This window comes from Embiotoca jacksoni, unplaced genomic scaffold, assembly GCF_022577435.1.
Source record: "Embiotoca jacksoni isolate LCO1_2020_lvr unplaced genomic scaffold, fEmbJac1.0.p SCAF_49, whole genome shotgun sequence".
Lineage (NCBI taxonomy): Eukaryota > Metazoa > Chordata > Actinopteri > Embiotocidae > Embiotoca > Embiotoca jacksoni.
In genome coordinates this window covers 244,258-256,399 of record NW_027185402.1, presented here as the reverse complement: position 1 = coordinate 256,399, position 12,142 = coordinate 244,258, and the positions used below count along the sequence as shown (strand labels likewise).

The window sequence follows — 12,142 nt, the reverse complement described above, 5'->3', positions numbered from 1 at the left end:
GCAAAAACGTCTGCCACTGCACAGAGAGTGCTAACGGTGCAGTTTTATCCCGATGCATTACTAAATGAATGTGTTGACCACAGGGCAAGGTTAGGTTGGTATTGGCAGAGATAGCTCTCAGCTGGATTGCCGACACGTGCGCTCGCATAATGCATGCAAAGGAGACACAGTTTGTGTGTGGCTTTTTTGTTGCAGTAATTTGTAATCTGTATGTAAGGTTGGCATGTCTTAAAAAGGGGTTAGTGTGTGTATTTGAGTGTGTGTGCGCGCGCGCGCGCGCGCGCGTGCGTGTGTGTGTGTGTGTGTGTGTGTGTGTGTGTGCGCTGTTTAACTTCATTGTAATTGTGACCCCTAATCAATAAAAACAGTTAGCTAATGAAAAAACGTCCGCATGCTTGAGGGCGTGCGCACTGCGTCCTGAATGTGAGAGTGCACTTACGGGGAAGCGATGATTATCGACAGGCTGCATGCATCCAGTGGATTGCATGGCTTAATTGGTACACCAGGTAAAAAAAGAAAAAAGTAGCATTGACTGCTCACAGATGAACTATCTATATGATGCCACTCACATTTTCTAACTAACTAACTGCGTTTTGTTGTTTTTTTGTTTGTTGTTTTTTTTTGCTTCCAGGTTAGCTGTTACCACTAACTGTGATTGCATGCTTTTTTTTGTTTATGTCTGTTTTATCCATAGCTTTTGATTTGATTGTTATTTGCCCCAACAAGTAATGAAAACACTGAGATTTTCATCTTATCAGTTACCGTTAAGGCTCCTTTTTGAGTCTTTTTTTTTTTTTTTTTTTTTTTTTAAATTCCTGCTGCTCCTGCCTTAGACTCTTCTGCATGCATGTGTGTATACAGTGTTGAGTTGTAGTGTAAATCTGAAGTGGAAGTTGTCTTGGCCCAGTGATCTGACTGCTAGGTTTCAATTGACAGCTGAGGAAGTGTGACTGGAGCGTGACTCAAAACGGCAGGCATTATGGCCCCAGTGCCACTGACGACACTTTGGGGATTACTTGGCAAAGGTAACCTTTTCATTCTTTCATGCCTTCTTTCTGTCTCTCTTACACCACATGTACACACACACACACACACACACACACACACACACACACACACACACACACACACACACACACACACACACATCTAATGTATGATTATATTAATTGTCTTCTCCTCACATTCCAGAAATGTGTTTATTTCACATCTAAATTCCCACAGAAATGTAATAATTTGGTGGCTGTTGTTCATACAGTCTGTCACACGTGTTAACCTTTCTGATTTTGGAGATGGGGTGGTGCATTTCTTTGATAAAACACACATTTCCTTTTGTCTCTCTCATGCTATTCTTTTCCCTCCTTGCTGTTCCTTTATCTCTTGTTTTTTTTTTCTCGCTGTAATTGTTTTCCACATCTCCTGGCAAACTATTGGATATGTAACCGTTTTTTTTTGCACTTGAATTTGAATGAGCTGTGTTTTTAGTTTTTTTGTTTTTGTTTTTTTTATCCTGTTACAGAACTTTCAAACTGTTTTATCCTGAAGAAATGTTTGCCCTTTTTATATATATACGCAGTGAAAGGAACTAAAAGAGGAGGAGCTTAATGTTTCCTGTCAAATCGGGTGAAAGCAATAAATATTCATATTAATACATTTCAGTCAAATTTGTCATTACACTTTATCATTGCTATTCACCACAAGATGACAAATAACACAAAGCTAGTTTCCCTCTTGAATTCACACCCAGTATAGACCAAATGTAATTAAACTTTGATGAAACCAATTAGAAGAAATGAAGTCAAATCGTGAAGAATAAAAGAAGTAATTTCAGGTCAGATTTTAAAGCCATGTGAGGATAATTGACTCTCCACATTTAGACAAGCTGAGCTTTGTTTGACTTTATGCTCGAGTCATGCTTTACTCTCTCTAACTTATAAGTTTCACACAGTACCCCTCCCTCTTCCCCCCCCCCCCCCCCCCCCCCCCGCTCCCACACTGTATCTCCCTGCCTCTCTGAGGGAACAACCTGAACCGTTTCACCATGGTAGAGCGAGCAAGCTGAGCTAAGCCTTTTCCTGTTACGTCTCCTCTTTCCCCTTTTCCCTGTATATGGAGCGTCTATCTGTGCGTGTGTGTGTGTGTGTGTGTGTGTGTGTGTGTGTGTGTGTGTGCGTGTGTGTGTGTTTGCGTGTGTGTGTGCGCGCGCACAGGTCATTCTGCGCTCGCTGAAGTTGCAGACGTTTCTGCAAACACAAATGCACACAGCAGCAGCCCCTTCAACAGGCCTCCTAATAAGCCAGCAGAGGTAGCAGAGAAAAAATGTCCCCTGCAGCAGCTCGAGGTCTCTTTTTCCACTCGCACTCCGGCTCACTCCTCCTCTTCCCCTCCGTGTGACTGTACGGTAATGAGTACAGATAAAATAGATCCCCAACTGAATTTAGTTTATTTTGTTAAAAAAAAAAGATGGGACGGTAAATCAATTATATATTTTTTTTTTTCCTCTTTGATGGATTATTTGCGCCAAACTGGTCAACGTATAGATGGAATCAGTCGGACTTCTCTTTTATCTTGCTCGCTCTGTAAATGGAGCGCTCCACTGTGCCTCTTCAGTACTAGCCCCAAATTAAAAAGCTGCCAGACTTGCATGTTGCCATTGTGCAGGAAATGGGTCAGCAATCCATTAAGATGCCATTAGATAATCTAATTTAGGGAGCTAATCCTTAAACGAAGCACGCTGTACGCCCGGGCTGTGCTTGCAGGGAGTAGAATTAGTGAGGTTTGGGAGCTGGACAGGGCAGAGCGAGGCCATCTTGAAGGTTACCTAAGGAAATATGGCGATGGAGGTCAGGTTCTTGAGGGCGCACGCATAAAGCAGCAATTTGTATGGAGGCAAAATATAAAGGAATAGAAGTGTGCTCGGGAATTTTTGAAGTCTTGGCAGGTCAACACTCCAGCGAAAGGAAGCTGCTCGACAAATTATACGCAGATGTCCTTCAAAAAAAATCTTTTCAACACATTTTTGATGTGATTTTTTTTATTTTTTATTACAAAATTACATTAAAGATACTGTCGGCACCATATCCGATGTTGGTGGTTCTGGCTTGCTCTGGTTGGAGCCCCCTCATTTTTTGTACAGGTTGCATCATCCTCTAAGTTTGGTTGGACTAATAAAGTAAATCTGCAAGCCTCAATTGATTCCCCTCCACACACACACACACACACACACACACACACTTACACGAACACACACTTTGTGATTTGGCGTAATACAGAAGTATAGAAGTATTCTTTACATAAAAAAAATCCTGCTCAGTGCAGCATTAGGTTATACAAAGCAGATACGGACTGACAGCCGTCGATTTTAATGAGATTAAAACCGATCCGCAACCAAAAAAAAACAAAACAAAACAACAACAAAAAAAGCCCGCAAGTGCCCTTTTGTAGCTGTGTGGTCCCCTTAATGTAAGCCATTACCTGAGGAGTTTCATAAGGAAAGAGAACCAGGGAGAGATGGAAGAAGGGAGGGAGGAAGGAAAGAGAGAAAGAAAGCAAAGAGAAAGCTGCAGCCCTTGGCCGCTCTGTGCGCTCTTTGTTCAGCAAGGTAGGAAAAACTTAATCCCCCGTTTCCTGTCCGATGATTTTTGGCAGGGTGAAAGAGAGAAGGAGGGAGGGAAGATAGCAGGAGAGAGAGGATAGCATGAGGACGGGTTGGGAGGGGGGGGGGGGGGGGGGGGGCTGCGAGAGAGGATTAGACTTGAAGTCTTATTTTTTTTTTTTTAACACTTTGCACACTGAAAAGCAAACTAAAACTGGAGAGATGTGCTTTTATTTTGAATACATCTCGTCTTGGCTGTTTTTCTGTCTTTCATTCTTTATCAAAGAGTCTGGCTCTTTTAGGCCACGAGGTGAATTGAATTTGCACTTGCATTGTTTTAAGTAAAAGAGCAGTGACGAGTGATTTGTATAAAATGCAGACTGGTTGATGAGTTGCTTTTATGCACGCAGACACTGTTGTCTTAATAGTGGAGCTTCACAAAGAATCAAGTCTGTGTTTCAACTCTGCAGCGTCACACTTCAGGCTTATCTGTGTTTTGTTTCCCTTGAAAACAACTTTCCTTCCTCCCATCCATCTTCCCCCTTTCTCCTTCAAGGTTTTTTTTTCTTTCTTTTCCACTAGTTTTTTTTTTTTTTTCTTCTTTCTGTATTTCCCCCACTTTCACAGTCATCCTTCTTTCCCCGCTCGTTTTCATCGATCAGGTTTTTAGCTGCTGCAACAAAGCAGAGTTTCTCATTGGTGAACCAGACAGTTCGTTTATTGGTGATAGCAAAATGTGCGACACAGGTATCCTCACAGTTACTGGGGGTTGACGTGAGAGGTGGGAGGGTGTTAGATGAGTGCACACTGGGGGCCTGTGGGGAAGGAAGGGGGAGGGAGGGGCTAATTATCTGACATCTACATAGCGCAGCACCCCTCGGGAACAACATGCTGTTTGTTCCCGCTTGCGTTTTCAGTTAGCACCGTTGCTCCCCAGGAACAATCACTGTGTTGTTTTGCCATTAGCGTGAGATGAATAGGGATGGGACAGCTTTGTATAGGCACCCCCACACATTTTACCCGCAACCACCCCAACCCCCCGCCCCCCCCCACCCCCACCCCCGCCCCGCCACCAACACCACCAATCACACGCTTTTGCTATACTGCCTTCAATGCAGAGAAGAGGGCCTGCGTCACATGCGCTCTCACATGATGTCCCTCAGTGGGAATCAAGTGGAATCCCCTCAGATTAGAGTAACAAAACTACTGTTCAATGTTTATTTCTCCTTTTTTGTTGTTGTTGTTGATGACCTATCTCCGTTTGAGCAAAACCAAAATAAAACCTTCAACTTTTATGGCCGACAGCAAAGCAAGTATTCTGGTCACTAGTGAAGCAGCGTTCAGGAGAAGGAACAGACAGAATCAGATTTTGACTGCATGCTGCACAGAGACGTCGATGACGAGTGATTAATCTCTCTGCCTCTTTCTGTGTTTTTCTTTTCTCTGTCCACAGTCCTGGTACCTGGGCGAGCTTAGTTCCATTCCAAGTGTCGAACGGGACTCCGATTCTGCCAACAAATGTCCACCAGAACTACAGCATAAACATCATTGGTGAGCCCCTGGTCCCCGCTGAGACAGGGAACTGAACACCCAGAGGCCGGATGACCCCCTCCCCTCCTCCCCCTCCCTCCTCAAGGGGCGGGTGGCGGTGTTGGTGGTGGTGCCGAGCTAAGCGCCACAGGTGTCCGCAGCCATGGATGAAAACCAGCAAAGCAGCAGGTTGCTGCATAACCACGCCCCCCCCCCCCCCCTCTACCCCCCTTCTCCCTCCCCAGGCCCCTATCTTCACCCCCCTTCCCCCTCCAACGTCCCCTCCCGTCACCCGTCCCTCCTGATGATGGACACTGACCCTGAAGTGAAGACGAGGGTTGGTTCAGAGGAAAAAAAAAAAAGAAGAAGAAGAAGAAGAAGCTTCAGGTCTGCTGTGTCCTCGCCGGTCCACACACCCGCCACCCACCAGTCAGTCGTTGCGTTTGCAGAACTTTTCAATCCATTCAAATACTGTGATGTATAGATGCCTTAATGTTTTATTGCATGACACTCTAGTCTCTTAGCGGCAATTCCTACTATTTTTCCATGTTGGAGGAAGATGTGAAATCTAGATTTATACACACACACACACACACACACACACACACACACACACACACACAACACACGAGTGAGGGGGTCTGCATACTGACAACCTCTGCCTGGTGGATGGATCAGAGACTCAAAGCTCTCCGAATCAAGACCTCTTGAAAAGAGGCTTTTTCGCATTTTTTTTTTTTCCCCGCATCAAACGATTCACTGTGTACACCATAGGAACAAAAACTTGTGAATTCAGAGTGTTTCTTCTTCCGTTTGATTTCAGTTGACTGTGATACTGCTCTTTGTTCAGAAAATGTGTTGACTTGGTTTTTATTCTTTACTGCTACTTACTTCAATAATTAATTTTAACACTTATGGTAAGAGTTGAGAACTCTTGATGCAGTTTTCGAAAAACACTAAATGCTCGGCTTGAGATTGGACCCCTCGTAAAAAGAATTTGAAACTCCTTTACAAAAGGTATATGATCAAGATGGAGAATAAGAAAATTGCGACAGAGGCAAGTGCAATTGAATTTTTGAAGGGAAGCTCTCAGTCTGTCAGCCCTAAGACTCTAAAGGAAGGGGGATAAATATGAAATGTTTTATGGGTAAAATGTTTAAGAAAACATTTGAATTTGATTTCAGTCACATATCTGTCTCCTCGCATGAGAAAAAACACCGAGCGTGAAAGGCAGTCGAAGGCAAGCATTAAGCTTGTGCAGCGCTGAGCAAAAACCAGCACTTATTTTGAGCCCTTCCTATTATTGTGGGGAGATTTTTGTTTTTAATTTATTTTTGGGGTAAAAAAAAAAAAAAAAAAAAAAACCTAAGTAAAGAAACGAGACACACGTAGTGTGCAGAAGAGGCATTTTTATTTTTGAAATGTTCACGATAAGATCAAGAGCATATGCATTTGGCCATCAGCTTCTAAAGCTTATGTTTACAAAACGAAAAAAAAAATATGGAATACCAAGTGTTAATTAATGGAAAATTTATTATTCATGCAAATGTAGCTTCGACTTATGTGTAAAGCTACAGTTTGTGCAAGGTTCACTCTAAAGTGGAAGAGGTAGAAATTATGAATCCAGGTGGTGGCAAATCCCTGAAATCCAGAAAATTGTGCACGGCATGTTCGCAGCCATCGCCTCTCCAGTCCAGACGTATTTATACAAGGAAAATCTCTCCAATACTCTTAATTTGCACGATGACATATAGTCCACATTACGTGCCTTGCCTTTTAATATAGAGACATCACTACACTTGTTTTTGCTGCATTTATCATTATAGAAAAAAAAAAAAAATTAACATTTTTATGATAAGACTTGTTTTGTACTCTGAATGAAATTGTTGATTTTTAACTTCATGTACTATATCTCACAGTTACATTGCATATCAAGGCTGTGTATAGTTGCCGTTTTAAAGTTTGTAATCAACCAGCGTTTCTTTTCTCTTTTTTTTTTTTTTTTTTTTTTTTTTTCCCAGTATGTTTTGGTGGTTTTTCTAGTAACCTGTCATCTTTTGTTTTCTTTATTTCTCAATGCTCATTTTTGTTCATCTTCCAGTTACTATTGCGGAGGGTGGAATTCAGAATTATGAAAATTATGCAATACCAAGTTTTGCCTATGTAGGTAGTGCTTATAGATGCGTCAATTATTAGAGGCTAGTTTGGAGATAGACAATATTGTAATGCATTTATTTTGTTGATATCGTTGTTTGTCGTTGTTGTTGTTGATGATGTTGTTGTTGTTGTGGGTGTTTTCCTTTTTTTATTGACCAAAGTGGGGACTGCTTTCTATGCAGTGTAAGACAAGGTCGTTTTTCTTTTTCTTTCTTTTTTTTTTTCTTTTTTCCTCTTTCTCTAGCATACAGGCCTACCGAATGACGGTGAGACATGTTCCAGTGTATTATGAATTCGGGAGTTTTAGGGGGAGGGCTGGTATTTTTTTTTTTTCTAGAAGACGCACCCCTTGGTCTTTCTACGGCTGCAAAGTCACCGATTGGTCTACTGTGACTCGTCCTTTCAACTTTCCACCTGGGGTGCTAGCGTGTGACCTTGAAGGAGCTCATTTTTCCACAGGAGAGACGGCTTGACTTGAGTATGACAATCATTTTTTTTAAGAAATCATTTTGCGTAGAATCCCGTCCCGTCTTTGGTCCCTTTCGAGCTGCAGCTGAGGGACAGGCCCTCCAGCTGCACGCCTTTATTGAATCGTACACTATTCTGGATGTCGCAGAATGCAAATCCCAAGTAGATGCCTTAAACACATCAGCGAAGTGGCCTGTGACCTGCGCAACAATCACACACCGACTAATGCTCGTGAGACCTGTCGAAATCAGTTGCAGACAGGCTCAAGCAAGCCTTTAGAAAGTATTTTATAAGTAGTAGATTTGTATAAATGTATATACGATATGCACATATGTCAATTCCTGAGATACTTCCCCAGCAGAGCCCCGTAGAAGTAAATATTGGACCACAGAAGAACGATGTTTTCTGACTTCACGTCCAACGGCCCAGTAGAAGCTAAAATAGAAAACCTGTAGAAGAAAAATAGAGCACTTAAATAGCACGTAGGCAATCATCTTCTCTCCCCCCACACCCCCCCACCCCCGTACAGTGTTCAGAACTTCGTCTCAGACTAAATCTCTCAGGCGTATTACAGGGCATTATTTATATCAATCATTATCTTACCATTTGTAATGTAAGAAATAAAACTTTCCTCCACGGAGAGGGCGGCGCCGCTGATGCTGCTGCGACACCTTTTGCACTCTTTCCCCACGATCGCGAAAGAATTCGGGAGGGTCGGTACAACCGAGGGATCTCCGAGCGCCAGCAGACGGCTCGGAGCAGAAATCATCATTATAAAAAAAAAGAATCCTCAAGTCAAGCTCAATCTCTCCGTCTTCACCCAGATTTCTTACGCAGAAGAAAAAAAAAAAATGGAAAAAGTCACCCCGTTCTATGTGCACTGTTCTGTCTTTTTTGTTGTTGTTTTTCTTCTTTTTTTTTTTTTCTTCTTCTTTTAAAAGGAATAGAAAACTATAGGTGCTTTGCAGCCTTTTGGCCATTGGAGACCCCACTGAAGTGCATTGTCCCCAAGTGTGTTTGTGCGTGGATGTGTGTGCGAGATCAAAATGTGTCAGGGTCACTGTGCTGTTTGGTGTTTATTTGAATAGGAGACTGTATATAAAGGTAAATATCCCGGTCGCGTCGATACAGTAGTCCGTGCGTGTTGAACTCTGCTTTGGCAGCTTGAGTGTGCATGCGCGCCCGTGTGCGTGAGTTTGTGAGCTGGGTGTGTGTGATCGAGTGCCTCTGACACTACACAGCGAGACAAGATGAGGGTCTTTCTATTGAGAAAACAAAAAAAAAAAGAAAGAAAACAAAAAAAAAAGAAGCCTGCCGTAGGACAGGTGTTTGTACACTGTAAACTTTCTGGGGAGTTCTTCTTCGAAGCCCGTATTTGTAAATCTTCATTTCTGGTGGAAAATAAGTCAATTCCATTTTAGGAAAAAAAAAAAAAGAAAAGGAAAAAAAAAAAAAAAAAATGAAAGAAATATTCAATTTGGATTTTGTTTATTTGTTTCAGAGGCTGGATTTGAGTTACAACTCTCCAGGTTTCCCTGATTAGTAGAATCGAATGTGTTTTCATCAGGTGTTGTATTCCTGTATGTAAAGAATAAAAAAAAGGGGAGGGGAGGGGGGGGAGGTTATTCTATACAGATCCATAAATATAAAAAACAACAACAATGAAGGCTTTTTTTTTTAATTATTAATATTACTATTATTTCTGAACTTGGTTAGTGCATAGATATTTCCATTTGGGAAACACTTCATGAGTATTTGAAATTGTTGTTCTTTCATTAGTGTGGCCATAGCGAGTGTGATGTGATCATTTTCAATTCTTTTTTTTTTGGAAATGGGTGTGAATTCTTGTCCAACAAGACGGTGGTGTGAGTGTGTTTCTCGTAGCAGCTGGGAAGTGGCGTCACTTAAACCAGTAGAAAAGGCCCCAGATTGCACCTGACCTAAAGTGAGAAGCAGGGTAAAAATCTGCAGTGACAAACGTCCTCCATGAATCTGTCAGATACTTTTTTTTTTTTTTTTTTTTCTGTTTGTTCCTTCTCAGAATGGTTGCAAGACGGGCTCGGCGCTGCATCTCGCCGTACATCTGATTCGGCTCGGCCAACGCGGAGCCCCGTCTACGTGCTTCAAAAAGCAGACGATGCTCTAAAAAGAATCTCTTAAAAGATCAGCGGAAAGGTCGCTCATTTTTGCACAACCCTCCAAAACACACTACAAACCAACGTGACGTCAGACTTCAGGTGCCTCAGAGTGGGGTACTGTACCTTCCAGCTGAGGTCCTGGTTTTTGGGCGTGGTTACGTATTTCTATCGCTACGCGGGGTGCGAATGCAGCCCCGTCGGAAAGCGCTTGAAACTTTATGAAATTGGAATCAGTGCTGCGCAGCTTCGAGAGCTGCGTTCAAGGCAGATTTTAGACCTTCTTTTAGAAAGTATTATCACACTGATCACTGCGATCACAGAGAAACAGCGCAACTTTATGCAACGGAGGACCTGTGGCACTCATGCAATATGTGTGATTTGGTTTTTTTTCCTCTTTTTTTTTTTTCTTTTTTCCCATTTTGAACCGAATGTCATGCATTCTGGAGGGACTGAGAGGGCGTGTACTGTACACGCAGACTTAAAAGGAAACGTGAAAACTTCATTTTCATCCTACATGAGCAATACACACCTTCCATACTTTGGCTAGCTGCTAGTCACTCGGCATCAGGTTGTTACGAAACATGAAAACCAGCATTTTTATTACAGGATGTAACATTCACCAAAAGGAGACAAAAAGATAGCAATGCAGTGCCTGTTCGAGCTGTCCAAGTGTCTGTTGTATATAATTGTAAAATGTAATAGACTTAACTTTCCTATGTGACGAGAAGAAAAAAAAAAAAAAAAAAAAAAAAAAATACCCACAGCATCCACGCAAGAACAGAATGTGACAAACTCATCGGGAAATATGCTCTTTGATGTTTTTGGAGCTTCTTCTTCTTTTTTTTTTTTTTTTTTTTTTTTTTTTTTTGGGGTGATTTATTCATTTTTGCGACACAATGCCCACATCAAACTTGTTCAAAATTTGATAGGAAATGTTCATTCTTCTTCTTTTTCTATTATTTCTTTTCTTGTGGGGGTGAAGGGGAGGGTCAGTGCTACATTAGAGTGCAGTCAAAGGATGAAATAATGTCTTTTTTTCTGAAGATTTAGTCACCTTTTTTTTTTTCTCTCTCTCTCTGCGGGGCTGATTTCTTTCTTTTAATTTGGGTCTTGTGGCACTTTTACTTCCCTCTGCGCACACATTTCACTCTTATTTTAAGGAAATCATGGTGGAATGATATATATATATAAACATATAAAGTGAACAACAACAACAACACCAACAAAACAATATGTAAACAGTCTCCAGTAGTGATCGTAGTTACACTGCAAGTGTGTGCAAAGGTCTCTGTATGTATCTGAATGTACGTTTTAGAGGACTTTTGGAACTTTTTTTTTTTTTTGGTTTTGTTATTTTAATCTTTTCATTTACAGTTTAGGAGCCACAGGTGTCCATTGTGAACTGTATAGCGAAGGCCTTGATATCCCTTCTTTTGTTATTGATTTCTTTTTCTTTTTTTTTTCTTTTTTTTTAGAAACGCCGAGCAGTAGGCGATGCCTTCAAGCTGGTTACATTTGGTGCAGGGGCTAAAATTGCCACAAGATTAAAATCAGTGTAAATAAAGGCTCAACTTTTTGTGATTGTTACTGTTATATCCAGCCTATACTGCTAGCAGCTGTTTTTACTGCAGTCAATTACTGGAAGTGGATATATTTCCTATGCAAAACTGTTTAAACAATAAAATGAGCTATGCTACAAAAATGACTTCAGTATTATGGCTCTGTCTCCTGTTTATTTTTATTTCATTGGATTTTAAATGATGGCAATTTGGGATATAAATATGAAAGTATCAGTTACATCAGCTTTAGTCTGCGTGTTAGTAAACTGATGAACAGGTGAAGTGCCACATCTGACTGATTTCTGTATTTAAGACAGGAAATACAAAACACATTGAACTGTTGCAGCTACAATTTGTATGTTAGATAAGATACATAGAAGTTCTGTGACCATTTTCTCCGATTTGCTTATAATTGTAAAAAAAAAAAAGTTACAAATGTGAAAAACTTATATCATTAAGATGATTTATCTAAATGCTGCACCATTTTTGGAGGCTGTTTGGCAGAAATGTCCACACACCACATGCGACGCAGCCACTGTGTAATTGATTTGACGTTAAGCCCGACATACGATCTCGTATCAGGCAATAACACGATAACATGATATATTTTTAATAAGTGTCTGTAACACAACTGTAAGGTTCGGGCCTCGCGTCACTCAGGGAAGGCTCTACAGGACCGGACTGAACGAGGGCAA

General features: G+C 41.4%; 1 protein-coding gene across 9 annotated transcripts in view; it reads left to right on the top strand.

The window, feature by feature from the left end:
• Window positions 1–11,601, top strand: part of LOC138210904 (nuclear factor 1 B-type-like) — a 72,491-nt gene extending 60,890 nt beyond the window's left edge. For 7 of the 9 annotated variants that reach the window (XM_069170288.1, XM_069170285.1, XM_069170281.1 and 4 more), the window contains 2 exons: window positions 937–1,025; window positions 5,049–11,601. In XM_069170288.1, coding sequence (XP_069026389.1) covers window positions 937–1,025; window positions 5,049–5,181 — 222 coding nt within the window. In that variant the 3' untranslated portion in view covers window positions 5,182–11,601. The remainder of the gene's footprint in view (window positions 1–936; window positions 1,026–5,048) is intronic. The other 2 variants (XM_069170286.1, XM_069170287.1) reach the window with 1 other exon arrangement.
• The last annotated feature ends 541 nt before the right edge of the window (window positions 11,602–12,142 follow it).